This window comes from Podarcis tiliguerta, assembly GCF_965153285.1.
Source record: "Podarcis tiliguerta genome assembly, chromosome: 7".
Lineage (NCBI taxonomy): Eukaryota > Metazoa > Chordata > Lepidosauria > Squamata > Lacertidae > Podarcis > Podarcis tiliguerta.
The window spans coordinates 62,270,630-62,286,126 of NC_139540.1; the positions used below are offsets into that span (position 1 = coordinate 62,270,630).

Here is a 15,497-nt window from a genome sequence, read left to right on the forward strand (position 1 = left end):
GGAAAAGCGGGATATATAAAAATAATAATGCTGAAGGCCAGGAGCTTGAGAAATTTCTGCAGTCCTGCACAGACACTCCTCAAAAATAGTTTTTGGATAATCTGATGCTAGCCGCTGAGAATGCGGAAATAACTGTGGTGCAATGAAGTCCCATTGAGTTTGCATGTCTTCCTCTTCTTTCTTCTTGGGAAGGGCTGTAGTGGTGGAGCATATTACTTGGAGTCAGAAGGTCCCCTGTTCAGTCTCTGGGTAGGGTTGGGAATGTTCCCCACCTGAAACCCTGGAGAGCTGCTTCCAGTCAGTGTAGACAATATTGAGTTAGATCCCTGGAGACCTGGGTCTCCAGCTCTTCTTGGACTACAACTCCCATCATCCCTCGCTAGCAAGACCAGTGGTCAGGGATGACTCAGTGTAAAGCAACTGCCTTTGTTCTCCTCTTTACACATCAAATCGCCTTGAGCAAGTAGTTCTTCCTCTGTCCCAATTCCCAGCAGGCAAAACGGAAACTTGGAAATCCACACCAGATGTGATACCAGAACCGCTTTCTGCCTCTGCCATAGTTTGTTGACAGGGAGTGGGGCTCCCTTGCTGCTGCTCCCTGTTTCACAATTTAGACATTGATCCCAGGAAGCGAGCCTGTGTCAGCTTTGGCTTAATTCTCGATAGGTGAGTTCTGCCATCTGGTTGCCATCATTAAGATTCGCTTAACCACTTTCCCACATGTCGTACAGAGTCCCTTATTTGGGAATGACTCCCATCTCTCTCACCCCCTTAGTTTTAGCACGTTGTTAAAGACAGCCTGGCGAAGAAGTCAGCAAAAGTGACTGGCCCACAAACATTTTTGCTAGCCTGCTCACTCTCGCAGACCTTTTGTGTTTAGACATTGGTGACGTGAAAGGAAGGGGTGGGTGGGTGAGGAGACAACAAAACAATCATGACTTCTGCAACGTCCCTTTGTCTAGTCACCTGTGTTTTTGTGTTGTGTTAAGTGTGATCTTTGGATTTAATAAATAATAATAAGCCAGAGAATAGCCCCAGGTGAGTGGCTATTGAAAAGCAGTTTTGAAAAAAAGATAAAATCCCTCATATAAACAGGTGGGATGGGGTTCATCCCCTGCAGTTGCACTGAGTATCAGAGGGTGCAATGCAACTATAACAGGAAAGGAGTCTGACAGCAACCGCTCCCAACTCCAAGCTGTGGAATAAAGCTGGACAGTTTTGGAGGGTGTGCGTGAGGGGACCATGTAACCGGGAGACCATCACCAGCGCCTTGTGGAGGAACAGCACAAGGTCCTGGATCAAGTAGCCCAATCCTATTCATCTCTACTCGGGAATAAATCCTAATAAATTAATGGGGATGATGCCAGATAAGGGTGCACAAGGCTGCTGTTCCGAAAGTGAGCCCTTTTGAATGGAGGCAGGACTTTTCCTCTGAGCAGCATTCATTTCATTTCTATACCACCTTCATCTTACAAGGATTTCAATATGGTGCACGTGGTTCTCCCCACCCCAATTTCATCCACACAACAACCTTGTGAGGTAGGTTAGGCCAAACATGGGTCTCCCACTTTTTTAAAACTACAGTTCCCATCATCCTTGACCACAGTTCCTGCTAGCTAGGGATGATGGGAGTTGTAGTCCAAGAACAGCTAGATGCCCAAGTTTGGGAAATCATGGGTTAGGCCATAGCTGTCACTGTTTGCCTTTTTTAAAAAAGGGAAATTCCCTTATTCTGAATAGGATTCCTCGCAAGAAAAGGGAAAAGTTGACAGTTATGGGTTAGGCTAAGAGATGTTGAGTGGCCCAGGGTCACCCAGTGAGCTTCATAGCTGAACCCTGCTCTCTCAGGTCCTAGCCCAACATTAGTAATCATTACGCCACACTGGCTATCGTGCCCAAGCTTTAGGTGGGACAAGCACAGGGCAGTGCCTTTTGCTTATTGAAATGGAAGGCGACATGGCAAATATTTTTGAGCAGTCGAAAACAAGAAGAAAAAGCAAAACGAGGGAAGAAAAAACACCCTGCACATGTTTCCGCTAGGATTAACTGCGTTTCAGTGGAGTTTCCCCGAGACTCATGGTTCAAAAGATGGAGGCTTCTATAATATAGAAATGGCAGCCCTGGATGGTTGTGAACCTCGAAGGGAGAGTCCCTGTGTTTGACTGGAAGCATAGGACAAGAGGATGAGAAAGATAAGCGGTGGGGGGTGGGGCGGGGGTGGAAGAGACAGCCAAGGAGATATTTGTTCAGGAGAGGCCTAGTCGCTAAAACCCTCTGAGCAAAGAAACCCCTGCTGATAACACAGCTGAAAATAAGAGGGTCTGTTTCTCTCTCGACTCCAGAGGAGTGGCACTCTGTAATAAATGACTATGTGGCAGCTGTCTCCCAGCTTCTTGAGTCTGCCTGGACTTAATCCTGTCAGCGGGGCCTGCATCCTGGAAAAGAGCAGCAGCCACGACTGCAAACGCCGCTTTAAAACTAAATTCGTAGGGTCTGTATTACAATTGATCAAAATCCATGCTGTGGAATGTGGTTTTTGATATATATATATATATATATATATATATATATATTAAAAAATACTTACATCCTTCCTCAGTCTTGATCTTTTTTCAAATTTTGTTTTCTTTGCTGCCTTTTTTTCCAGAAATAAAACCAAAAAAACACACAACAAGAGGCACCAAGGATGCAGTAGACATAGCCACCATTACGAAAGCTTCTATGTGCAGAGGCAAATGTTGTTGGTTTTTGCATTATATAAAACAAATATTAGTTGGGTTTTCAGTTAGTATCAAATACAATGAGATTTTGAGCATCCTTTATTCAAGATGCAAGGCAGCGGTGCTCCGCCCCACTCACTAAATTACAACATGTACCATATTTTAAAAAATCAAAACCAGGACACCCTGAAAGTTGTTGAGCCAAAAAAAGTTCAGGTGTAAAATGTAAGACGGTCTGTCTTGGGAGGAGAATTTGTTCCTTGCATTCCATTCCCTAGTACCCTCTGAGCTATGACCCAACAGAGGAGGTGCATATTATGGGATGCAGTTTCCAGGATGCACCAACGGGTTTCTTCCTCCATCTCTTTTCATTGCAGAGAGAGAGAAAAGTAGGGCACACCAGAAGTAGTTTAGAACTTTTCAAATGCAAAATAAGGTGCAAATAATATTGTAACCCCAAAACGAAATCACTAGAAACCAGTGGTTTTCAAAGGACGAGATCAGGTGCTCCCTGGAAATACGAGTAGCTGCTAGTTGGAACTGCGAACTTTGATTTCATGGCAGAACTTTGTACCTCTTGGCTGCGGCAAAAAAGTGGACCTCTGAGTTACCATTGTTGCATACGGGTAGCTGTGTGGCTAGCCATGGGTCCATTGATTCCTGTTTCTATTTGCAGCCAGGAGGCGGGAGAGGCATTTTCCATGTTGCTCATGAACCTGAGAATGCCAAGATTTGGGGAAATTCTGCTGCTGGCTGATAGCTTCCAAGTGAGGTGTTGTTAGCAGCAGCAGCAGTTTCTACTTAAAGTGCTATCACTGGAAGCGTTTCCAGTGGGGAAATGGTAGAAGGATTTGTTGCCGAAAGGATGGGGAAGTCTCTGAGATGGTTGAAGGTCATAACCAGGGCAACCTGGTGGTGAGCATCTTCCCGCTGCTTCCTGTGTATGAACTATGCTGATTAAATTCTCTTCTGTCCTCCATCTACCTCCCCCTTTCCACCTTGCTGACGGAACAAACAAACATGGGCAGCCAGTAAGAAAACACACATATTTATATACACACACCCCAGAGTTAAAAGCGAAACTGCTGCATAAATGTGCACTGACCAGATTAGCTTTCCACCGTTTCCTTTTCAAAGCGTGGAGGAAAGCACATGTGTTGCCGTGAAGATGAACAGAGAAAATGTATTGTTCCCAAAGTTTTCAAGAGCTGTGGCATGCTCTCGTTGCGCCTGCCAGGCCTGTAAGCTGGGGGCTGCGAGGGGAGATTCCCTGCCTCCCCTCCCAGCTATAACAGGTGCAGAGAGCAAATGCCCACAGAGAGTTCTGACATCATTGAATTGCAGCTTTCCCTTCGTCGCGGCATTACGGCTTCTCTGGTTTCCACCGTGCCTTAATAGGAACAGCCAGGCCTGATTGCTCCTGGCCTGTTCATCATTGCGTTGCATGCCTAGGCATCTGCATGACCAATTGGTGGGGGGGCAAACGTCTCCAGTGTGCAAACTGGTATCTGAAAACGGTAATTTGCAGCAAGCCTCTTAATTACGCTGCCTGCTGCAGTCCCAGATTGCCTGCCCACAGGTTTGGTTTGACTTAAAAAATAAATAAGGACCAGCTGTAGCAATGAGCGTTGCGCTGCGATTTACGTGGTTCTTGCTTCCTGCTGCTGCTGAAATGTAGAGATAGCCCACTTTCCGTCTGGGATGAATAAGTTTTTAATTGATAGCTTAACTCTGCATTTTAAAGATGCATCTTGGAGATGGAGATGGAGGCCTTGTCAGGGAAGCTAAACCTCACTGCTGTTTCTTGCAGACATGGAAGAGGTGGTAAAGAAAGAAAAGACTAAACTTTCTGCTGAAAGAATATCTGACCCAACAACACACACATGCAAAAGCAAACCACACTGCAACCAACTGAATGCAGTAATAAAATAAAGGACCTCCCCATGTGATGATGAAACAACATACCCTACACAAGCACTATGCAGTTAATGAATGTATCCCTCTGTCTCTTCCCTCTCTTTCATGATGATAGTGTCTCATACAGAACATAAACAAACTGTGAAAATGACTTTATGAATCAAAAATGGAGATGCTATATGTACTTGTTTGCAACACAAGAAAATATTTAATAAAGACTAATTAAAGCGAGAGAGAGAAAGAAAGAAAGAAAAGAAAGGTTTTTCAGACTTGAAAGCTTGTGTTCCACATTTTAAATATAGAGTGGCCCTGTTAGCTGAATTGTTTCTTCTCCGTTATCTAACCAACATGTTGATGAATTCTCTGGTCCAACTTCTTTGCAATACTTTAGTGGCCTTGAAAACTTTCCACTTCATTTTTTAAAAAAGCTGGATGCATTTTGCTTGTGTATTCTGAAAGCAAATTTCCTTCTGCAAACCTCAAAAAGCACAGTGGCTACTATTTTTGTTCATCAAAGCTGGAATATTATTCAAGAAAGGAGGCTGCATATGTTATGTCCTGGTTTTTAGAGCTGGGCTAAGTTCTAAATATAAGGAAGATTATTTTTGTGAAACACTCCTGAAAAATACTCTTTAAAAAAAAATATTGGTAAGGAGTTGGAGGTAAAAGGGGAAAGAAATTGTGTAGTGTGCAACTGATTAAACTTGCCCATCTCCATGGAAATCAGAAACCTGGTGTGTTTTTAAATTTGAGTGTCTCGAGAAACATCTTTTGTGCAGCATACTTCTACAGACCCTAACTTGCACAGCAGCTTGTCAGTTTTATGTCTGGGATGAGTGCAGGATGGGAAATAATTATATTAAGCGTGTTGGCCTTCTGTGGCCCAGTAAATCAGCTTTCATTCCTGGAACCTCTTGCATTGCCTCTTTCCTTCATTTTCCCGTCACCTTGCTTTTGGCTTTAGCTCCTGTCTCCTGCTGCCTTCACAGTTTAGTCTTTGGAGCTGAGTGGCTGAAACAGCTGCAGATCTCTCTTGGCTGTTTTGAGTTTTCTTGGCACCATTGATCCCAAGGAACTGTTGCAACCACAGATGATGAGTTCAGATGGCCGGGAGCTTGTAGTGCGAATGAGGAACTCTTGCAGTGGTCATGAGGATTGGAAATGCAGATTAAACATTCTGTCGTATCCGCAGTGTGAGATTAGGTCCCAAAACAAGGAACGCTGTATTTTAATTTTTGCTTGTATGCTGCTCAATAAAAAAAATATACCGGTGTCCAATATAAAATACTAAAATGCTGTAGGATGCAAATAAAGCATTTGTATAAATTTGATCAAAAGCGTCAGTGGTTGGGTCACATTTCAGGGAAAGCCTTTTCAATAAACAAAAAATGTTTTAAGCACTTGAGAGCTAGCAGCATTACTTTTTTAAACCCTTAATGGGGGAATGAATCACTTACTAAACAGAATAATTTATAGGGGCAGGCGTGGGAGGTGAGCTTCAAGACTAGCTAAAAGTTGGGAAGTAGCACTGTCAATGAACGAAGGCAGTCAGGTGTGGTGCAGGTACCCAGATTCTCATATCTGAGCTAGGTTGATCCAGAGGCTTGGAAGATGGACTGCCCAGTTGCCAACACCCCCTATTCTAGCAAGGTGCCTGAGAGAACATAGGTAATATTTCAGGCATGCTTGAATGAAGCCGATTACCATGACCCATTCATACTGGTTTCAAGCCCAATTTTGGTACGGGCTGCTACTTTGGTTGTTTTGATTCATCACTTTTATCGGGAGAGAAACTTGCAAAGTGAGGGGGGACCTGTTGGTTCTCCTTGCTGGCTTGCAGAAGTCTCTCCTCTTAACAGTGGTAATAAATAGATTTTCCTTTCGGAGGAAGGGTGGGGTGCAAATCCGATAAATCACCTTGTGAAGATGCAAAGCAAGAGGTATCATGAATCAAAGCTACCACCTCGAGTATTACAGGGCGTGTTGCAACAACCCCCTGTTTCCCAGCTACAAGATAGCGCAGCCTATGCATGTCAATCTTGCAGGGAGAAGCAGGAATCTCTATGACATGGCTGCTCAAACACATATGCACACACACACACAATTGAAGCTGGAAATTCATTCACTGACACTTTTAGGTTGCTCCTTTAAGCTGTCAGTCTTTGGGATGCATGCAGAGTGGTGGCTTGCAAGTTCAATCTAGGGAACTCTTGCTTTCAAAGGAGAGCCAAGGATGCTTAGTGACTGTTGCTTGTTCTTTTTAAGGATGACTCTGGGAATATATGGATCTGGTTACCGTTACAACAAAGTAGCATCTCATGGGTAGTGTCTAGTGGCTACGGGAAAAGCTGTCTCTTATGTGCCCTTCTCGTTGCCCAAAGTGTTAGGGGCCGAATGGGAAACGCTTGCTTCCAATTTTCTCAAGCTGTTGCCTGAAGTGGTGGTGCGCATTTGAAATTGCCCATGTTGTTCTGACTTGCGTAGCCAAAGATGCTGCTAGAAGCTTTAAGCAAAAAAACGTACCTCTTTGAAAATCTTGGTTTCCAGTTTGCCTGGACATGTTCTCTGAAGCCTCCTGCAACAGGCCAAACCCTTGTTTTCTGGCATTCTCTTAGCAGACGAGATAAGCCAGACAGCTGATTGAACAAAAAAGGGCTGTGAGGCAACATGTTGAGGGAAAGCAGCTCTCCCTGTATCATGTGCATAGAATCAGATGACGGGCTATAGCTCCATGGTGCACAGGGTAGGTTTTGCATAGATAAGGTCCTTGATTTAATGCAGTTGAAAGGATCTTGAGTCTTGGAGCTAAAATCAATCTTGTGATTTTGTAGAGATATTGCTATGCTGGTAAGGTTAGGCGAAGTGTGGGGTTAGCAGGATAATAATCATCCTTGACAATTGAACAAAGCCAGCTTTTTACAAGATAACTTGAGAATTTCTGTTGAGAGTTGGGGACCAGTTTGTTTCACTTCTTGCTCCCCCAGTTTGAGACATCTATGTATAAAAGCCGTTTTCCAGGGTTCCATGATGCAAAGATCCCACCATGTCGTGGTACCCCAGAGTTGGCTATGCATCAGATATATGTAGGTTGACTCAGTGGGTACTGTTGTATTGTGTAGGGCAAGTGGACTGTCCATAATTTGGAACACAGGTATATGTACATTCCTTTCATTGGGCAAGTGACATCAATGCCCCGTGCATTGAAGGGGGTTAGACTAGATTGGCCTTTGGGTCCTTTCCAGACTTCACAGTTCTGTGAGTCTTGACACTTGCCCTAGACATTGGAGCTGCAGGTGGCAGGTTTGGCTTCCAGCCTAACAGTGTGCTGGGTGAGCACATTTGCCGTTTCTTCCAGGGAGTGACTTCGGTTTATTCTTAGTTGGGGACAGTGTTGCACTGGGTGCAAAATCAACACGGTGGACTCTTGAGTGGTTTGGGATCCCTCCTCATCTCAGAGGGTGGGTGGTGCAGTGTAAAGAGTGTGTTACACCATTGAACCAGCTCTGTTACTGCAACCTCACATGCCAATATTTGCTAACAAACTTTTAAAGTGGATTGTAGCTGATTTGCCAGGGTGCTTTTTTAAGCAAATGAGCGCAAGGAAAGCTTTTTTCACTCCTATATTATGTTCAGACAGGCGTTTGCAAATATCTTAAGATGTATCTGTTGCTCAGTGTTCTTAGTAGCATCTGTAGTTTATTTGGTATTGATAGATAATCTCTCTCTCTCTTTAAAATTCCATTTATTGTTCACTACCAAGAGGGCACTTTTGGCATTGAGGCAGGATAAAAATGACTCAACCAACTAGAATTTAGTTTTAAAACTTGTAGGGCAGAGAATGAAATGTTCTGTTAGGTTTTTCGAAGGAAACGAATTATTTTCTCTTTCCTCCAATGCGTAGAATTTTCTGAAAAGTTTGTCTCTAGCTAGGAGAACCATAGACCTTCAGCCATGCCCATATTCTTCATTCCAGAAAGGCAATGCAGTGGCTGATTCCTTTAGCTGCTCATGAACTGAGCCAGTTGTGAAAGTTATGAAAGTCAGTAAAAAATATTTTGGGGAATTAGAGGCTTGCACTCTGCTGACACAAAATGAATATGCCAAGTACCAGGCGCTGACTTCTCAATCCTTTGGCTTAGGTCATCAAGTTTTGTTTTCATCATACGGAAGAGTCTGTCCAAAAGACCGAGGGCTTTTCTGTTGCTGCTAGACATTTAGATTCCACATCCTACCGTATTTCACAAATACGAAACTCATTGAGCCAAAGTAGATGCATGCATCAGGCAACCACCAATTTAGTACATTCTGCAGGCTTGTGTTCTAAGAATGCCGCCTTTCATTAAAAATACAAGTTTCTAGTCCTTATTAGGCATGGACTGAGCAGTCTAATTCAGTCGTGTTCCAGTTTGGTGCTCAACCATAGGTGCATTCCACCCTGTTCACAAAGGTATATGCATTTTGTACATCAAATGCACACTTTTGTGTGTACTTCTTGCACACCAAAACTACATCACAATATCTGGCTGGAGATCGCAGTCAGGTCCACAAGCAAGTTTGGATTGCTGTATTGGGTTGGCTCACTGTGAAACATGTGCCAAATAAATTCCTCCTCAGTTCCTAGTCTTCACAGAGATGTTCAAAGTGACCTATATGCTTGAATATGAAAGAGTCCTCTTTGCTCCAGGATTCCTTTATTTATCGAACTGTCCCCATTTAAAATATTTCATTTTGAACACTTTTATCCTACTCCTTGCCAAAGGAACTTAGAGTAGCATACGTTTTTCCTGCTTTTGCAGATTTCCTTGCAATAACCCTGTGAAGCAGGTCATGGCAACAAGCCCCAAATCCCCCAGTGGCAAGAAATGCAGTGAAGAAACAACAATAGAAAACTGCAGTTGGTAAAGAGCTTTAATTCTTGCTTTTCTTTCTTCTAGGTAGTTTTGTACTAGTCCTCCAACTGTGCTGACACAGATCTGACTCCTCCAGTTGCTAACCTTCCACCGGGGTCCCATTTGCACCAGCATCTTAGAAGCAAGAGCAAACCCAAAACTTCAAAGGTCAGTGGCTGGAGAGAAAGGAGTGCTCAATGCAAAGGCCTGTCCAGAGAAACTCTGGCTTGGGGAAACTTCTTCCGCAGAAGCATATTGATGACAAGTAAAACAAAGACGCTAGCATCCTGAACGGCTGAGGTGGGTGGGGGATGGAGAGAGAGAGAGGAAAAGGAAAATTAAAAGGTGGCCTTTTCCTCTTATCATTCAGGAAAGAAAAGATGCTGTAAACATCCATTTACTGCGACCCCCCTTGATATTGCAAATTTACAGGGAGTGAACATCGTCTGAGTTTTCAGCATGCAGTCAAATAGCACTTCAGAAAAGAATTGCAAAGGAGGAAATAGATTTAGCAAATGTTTTCCTGTTGAGACTGAATGGGAAGCAACCTACTTTAACTTCATTTCTCTCTCCCGCACCCCCCCCCCATCACTTTTGTTTTAAACTCCTCTTTTGGGATGTTTTTGGCTGACTACTGTGGTATTGCTTCAGGGCTGGCCTTTGTCAAAAGCCAGCCGTTTTCTTTTGCTGCCCTGCAGCTTCTGATAGCCTGTTTATGTCTGCAACAGATCTCCCAGCCTACAGTTCTGGTAGTGCCTTCCCACCCACCCCCCTTAAGAGTGCCAGCATCAAAATGGAAGTGGTTGAGCCTTCCTGCGATCTTTAACCTCTGCTAATACTTCTCGTTTTTACCCTTGATCTAAGCGGGTCCCTTTTTTTTCATAGCGTAGCTGGCCGTTCTCTGTGCAGCTTTCATCAGACGTACACGAATGTCCTGGGAACTCGCTCCTTGAGGGCAAAGGTCAGTTTCCTCAGGGAAGCGTTTCATGAGAATATGGCCATGAAAACGGCCCTCTTAGCTTTCCATCGACATTTTGAGTGGCGGAAGATTCCCCTGAAGGTGTGAGGGCAGGGACCTTATAGGCAACTGAGCACGTTTTGAAGGGCCCAAGGCCTCAGAAAGACTTATAAGCATTACAGATTCTTGAAACCAAACCTCTGTGCTGCATTACATTATTGTCAACTGCTATTTTTCAAAAAAAAAAAGAGGTGCTGTAACTCACCACGAACACCTCCCTGATTCTCTTAGAATGGCACTGGCACCCACCTGAGAGATGCCAGATCTGAGTTCCGGCAAGTTCCGGCTGAAAAACGCACTGGATTATTATCATTCGTTTGTTAATTGCCTTTCACACGTGTCTCAAGGCAGTGTGCAGAATGCAATAAAACCAGACATCTGGTTGGCTGCTTTGAGTGAAGGATGCTGGCCATAGTTGGGCTGTGGGTCTGATGCAGCTCTTACGGGTAGATTGTGAGGAGCTGACTGAAAAGACAATTAAATTTTCAATTGTTAGTCTGAAGTGGAGGAGCGCTTATAGTTCCTGTATTGTTATTGCTTTTTTTACCTGATAATATTTGGAGGCATATCTGTTTCCTCCGTAATTTGCGTTGTACTGTACTCTCCCAAGAACGAGACATTGTGTGTTTGTGTGTGGAGACAGCCTGTGTGAAGCCTTCATCTTTAAAGTTTTACCTAGCTGAAAAAGTTTTACGTAAGAAGAGATCCGTTGTCTAATCCTTTGTGCTGCTTTTGCTTCTGTTTTCGGCAACTGAATATGTACCAAATTCTCTTTTTTAAACACTACTTCTCAGCTTCCCTCCTTGAAAAAATGTAAAACTTAACCTATTCCCTTCTTCTCTTCACTCGTTGCTAACAGGTGCTGCTGAGGAAAGGCTCCCTTCTGGATTTAGGTGGTCTTCAGCTTGTTAGGCAAATACCGAAAAGCAGCACACAAGGAAAGGAAGCTTCACTAGACAGTGTCAAGAAAGGAAAATGAAGGTAATTGGCTCTGCTAGAATGACTGGTTTAAGAATAAAGCTATCCTGTAAATATTTATGTCGCTGTTGCTTAAAACAGTATGTCATTGTGGATAACTAGACAAAAATTGATATTCCTTTAGCACAAATGGTGATGCATGGAAGTTCTGTTTTTCTTCATACATCAGTGCTGCAGTTCTAAACACTATTGAGTTACTGGGAATAAGTGTGATTAAATAATCTAACCCTAAGCAATGATAACTCCAAAGTGTCCTCACTTTGGAGTAAATATACATGGGATTAAGTTGTACATGTGCTTCAATTTAACATGCCTTTAAGAATTCCAGTTCTTTAAAAGTGAATAATCCACAGGGGTCTTCCTAACCAGAATAACTGAAAGCCTGGTTCATGCATTAGCACAGAAGGAATTTATTTTGCATTGATGCGTCTCCATGCAGTGGTTATAATGTCTATAATTGGCTTCCAATATGGATAGGCCAGATTGTGTGGTCTGGCTGTATATCACTGATTTCTGGTGTGGAAATTTTGCAATTGGACCAGGTGGATCTTGCTGATTATGCATTGTGGAGGCCTTTTCAGTGGCAACCCACACCACCATGTTCAATGCAGGGATGTTGAACTTGTGGCACACTAGTAGTTCAACAATCCCCATCCTTCTTGACCCTTGGCCATGCTGTCTGGGGCTGATGGGAGCTGGAGTCCAACAGCAACTTGGGTCACAGATTCCCATTCAAGATGCACTGTACTGTATGATTTGGAATTGCTTTGTGTGTGCAAAAAGTCAATAGTGTATATGTATCCAGGACTGGCCACCCATTCTAGCTCTTAGTGGGTTTGTTGCTCCCATGATCGATCTGATTCTCCATCTCAGAAATTCACCACCCAATTTGTTTCTGTTTACAGTTCCAGAGAATAAACTCGGAGGCTTAAAGCAGTTGCACAGCGGCACCACAGTTCCCAAACTGTTTTGAAGGCGCAGATTTGCTGCGTGTCGGCGTCATAATGGCAGCTGTTATGAGCTTGGGGAAGATCGCTGAAAATGGCACCGCACCATCTCAGAATGCCAAGTCCCCACCAAAACCTCTTGCTCCCAATCGGATTGGCAGGAGAAACCAGGTAAAGAATCAACACACTTAACTTTGATATAAATGAATGCCATTTCACATGAAGCTGTTTTGAGGGCGCCGAGGGCGCTTATGTGCACACCCTTGGAGAAACTGGGCGGTATCCAATTCCCATTAGCATAAGGATTTCTGTTTGCATGGCAGGACTTCTCTCTCTGTGCCCCCTCTGTGCCCTCCCCAAATCTGCTCTGGGGGTTTGGTAGACACCCAGAACAAACATAGGGTGCACAGGGGAGAGGAAGTGCAAAATCCCACTGCTCACCCAAAAGTCCATGCGCCAGTCGGAAGCTCTTGGTTGGATACCACCCATTACGTCACGAACTAATCTGAATGCTTTAATTTGCATGTGATCAGAGATCAGTTTTCAGTATCATGAGCTGAAGAAAGAACACATCAAATGGTCAAATGTAACTGTCAAGCCATTCAATTTTTAAATTTAAAGACCTGCCACTGTATTCTAAAACCCTTATCTTCTCTATGTGAACCAGAAACAACAGCCCACTAGTTTGTTGGGATTAAAATAAAAACAAAAACAAATGCTGCAATTCTTACGAATCTTTTTTTAAGAGTTTGTGGCAGGACCAAAATTCCTTGCGAACTGAGTGCAGCTTGGCAAAGCATGTGTTTCCCGCCACTGACCTGAGGTGGCGGGCTGGGATAGCTGGGATAGCAGGCTGGGATAGCTGGGATAGCAGGCTTGTTGGTTTTTGAATGTCTGATGTAGATTTTTTTCAGTTTCGTTGTTTTGTATGGGACAATGGCAATAAAGATTATTGTAACCCTGGATAACAAGAAATTTTTGATCCCAGAGATAGTCAGATTGTTGGATACTCCGCAAGGGACAATGACAATAAAGATATCGTAGTATAACTCACAGAACACCGTGTGTGTTTGCATACCCTATCGGGGGCTTCTTAGCTTGATTCCTTCAGGGAGGACAAAATTTTGCAGCTCAGCTTTGGAACAGGGTGAGTGGTGAAGACCCTACTGTACAGCTGGCTGCTGCAAAAGCATGAAGGGTGGGTGGGTTGGCTGTGTGTCGTTTTTTGCTTGGAGCCACTGACCTTTTAATTCCACCAGCCGTTTCACTGGGCGCTGGATCAAGGGAGAAAATGTGACGGGATTAAGAGAGATACTTGCGCTATAAAAATAAATAAATAAGGGAGGAAGGCCAAGAATGGCTTTCCCTGTAGGTCAGCACAGAAGTTAGCTACTAATTAGGTTTTACTGTTGAAACCATCCTGTGATACCTAGACAGCATGCAAGCAAATGAGCCCCATTTTTTTTTCCTGGGGGAGCTACCCGCCAAGGCTGTTGCAGGTTGGGTGAAGTGTTTTCACCAAACAGCAGTCCCCTCTGTCTAATTGAAGGGAGTGGCAATTGCAAGATTGTGCATAGGAAATCTCTGGCATGGTGAGAGAAGTGGGAGCAGAGAGAGAGAGGGGCGAGAACCGTGGATTGTTTGATTTCCGGCAATCAGTCTTACTGTGGTTGTTCTGGTACTATTGGTCATGTTGTGCGGATGCCTGATTATCGTCTTCCAAAGCAACCACTCTAGTCCAAACTTAAAAATGGAATGCGTAATGCTGGTGGTCAACAAAAGAGGTTTAAAGACTGTCTCAAGGCAAATCTAAAAAAATGTAGTATAAACACCAACAACTGGGAAACACTGGCCTGCGAGCGCTCCAGTTGGAGAACAGCCTTTACTAAAGGTGTCATGGACTTTGAAGACACTCAAATTCAGAACGCAAGGGAGAAACGTGCTAAGAGGAAGGCACGCTTGGCAAATCCACACCGTAGTCAACTCCCACCCGGGAACCAATGTTCCCACTGTGGAAGAACGTGTGGGTCCAGAATTGGCCTACATAGTCACTTACGGACTCATGGTTAAAACCGTGTTTATGGAACACAGTCTTACTTGGCTACAAGTGATTGCCAAAGAAGAAAGAAGAAGAAGATTGGTTTTTATAGAAAAATGAAACCATTTTCTTAAGAAGCTGCGTGCCTTGGAAATACCGAGCAAAAGAGATGTTGGTGGCCTTTTAGGAGCTGCGTATACACTTTCTAAAAGTGTTTGGCTAGCCACTTCCATAGAATGTAGAACCAGATGAATTCCTGTCCCAAATATAGTAGGATTTTTTATTATTTGGGAGCTGCCTTTTGACTATTCTTCTGGCCAATTGACAAACATTTAGTAAACATTTAGTAAACATTTAGTAAACAGTAAAACATTTAGTCTTTAGCTCTTAAAAATCCACCATATGTTGCGTCACCTTTTCGTGGAAATAACTTTTTGGTCAAGGTTTCATTAGCCATTTTTATTTCTAGTTCCTTCATTAAGTGTGTGTTGTGACAGACGACTTAGTTTCTGGTTAGGATTATTATCCCATTGCAAATCACACCATGTTTCCTCCCCTCCTTTAATCTGTGTCACGAAATGGGGGCTCTTTTGACTCTTTCTAAAAAAGGGAAAGTAGAGTAACGTAACACAGAATGCTTAGAGAGATGTTTGCTGCTAGCGGAGGAGTGTCGGGTCACTTTAATAAAGTCAGAGTTGTTATCAAATTAGCTGGTACTTTTGTCTCTTAACTTGGGGAAGTACTCTTCCGTCATCGCAGAGCTGCATGTTAAAATTCTCTAGCCCAAGCTGGAGAAGTTATGCTAAACTGTTTGTGCTTGAGACCGGGTCAAACAAATCCTCTTCCTTGGACTGCTGCTCTCTTGTCTGGTTCACTGCTATTATGGTATGCAACCTGGACCCTGAGTGAGTGCTAGGAAGAGGTTTTTTGGGGTTGGGTTAATATTAAATCTGAAGGCTTGCACTAATCAACTCTGGCAGTGTCACACTG

General features: G+C 43.6%; 1 protein-coding gene across 23 annotated transcripts in view; it reads left to right on the forward strand.

Moving 5' to 3' along the window:
* The window catches only part of RREB1 (ras responsive element binding protein 1), a 125,250-nt gene that overhangs the window by 57,210 nt on the left and 52,543 nt on the right, over positions 1–15,497 (forward strand). For 17 of the 23 annotated variants that reach the window (XM_083449282.1, XM_083449272.1, XM_083449264.1 and 14 more), the window contains 3 exons: positions 9,572–9,694; positions 11,404–11,525; positions 12,428–12,640. In XM_083449282.1, coding sequence (XP_083305408.1) covers positions 12,527–12,640 — 114 coding nt within the window. In that variant the 5' untranslated portion in view covers positions 9,572–9,694; positions 11,404–11,525; positions 12,428–12,526. Of the gene's footprint in view, positions 1–9,037; positions 9,536–9,571; positions 9,695–10,416; positions 10,488–11,403; positions 11,526–12,427; positions 12,641–15,497 lie in introns of those variants that run through there. The other 6 variants (XM_083449277.1, XM_083449265.1, XM_083449278.1 and 3 more) reach the window with 3 other exon arrangements.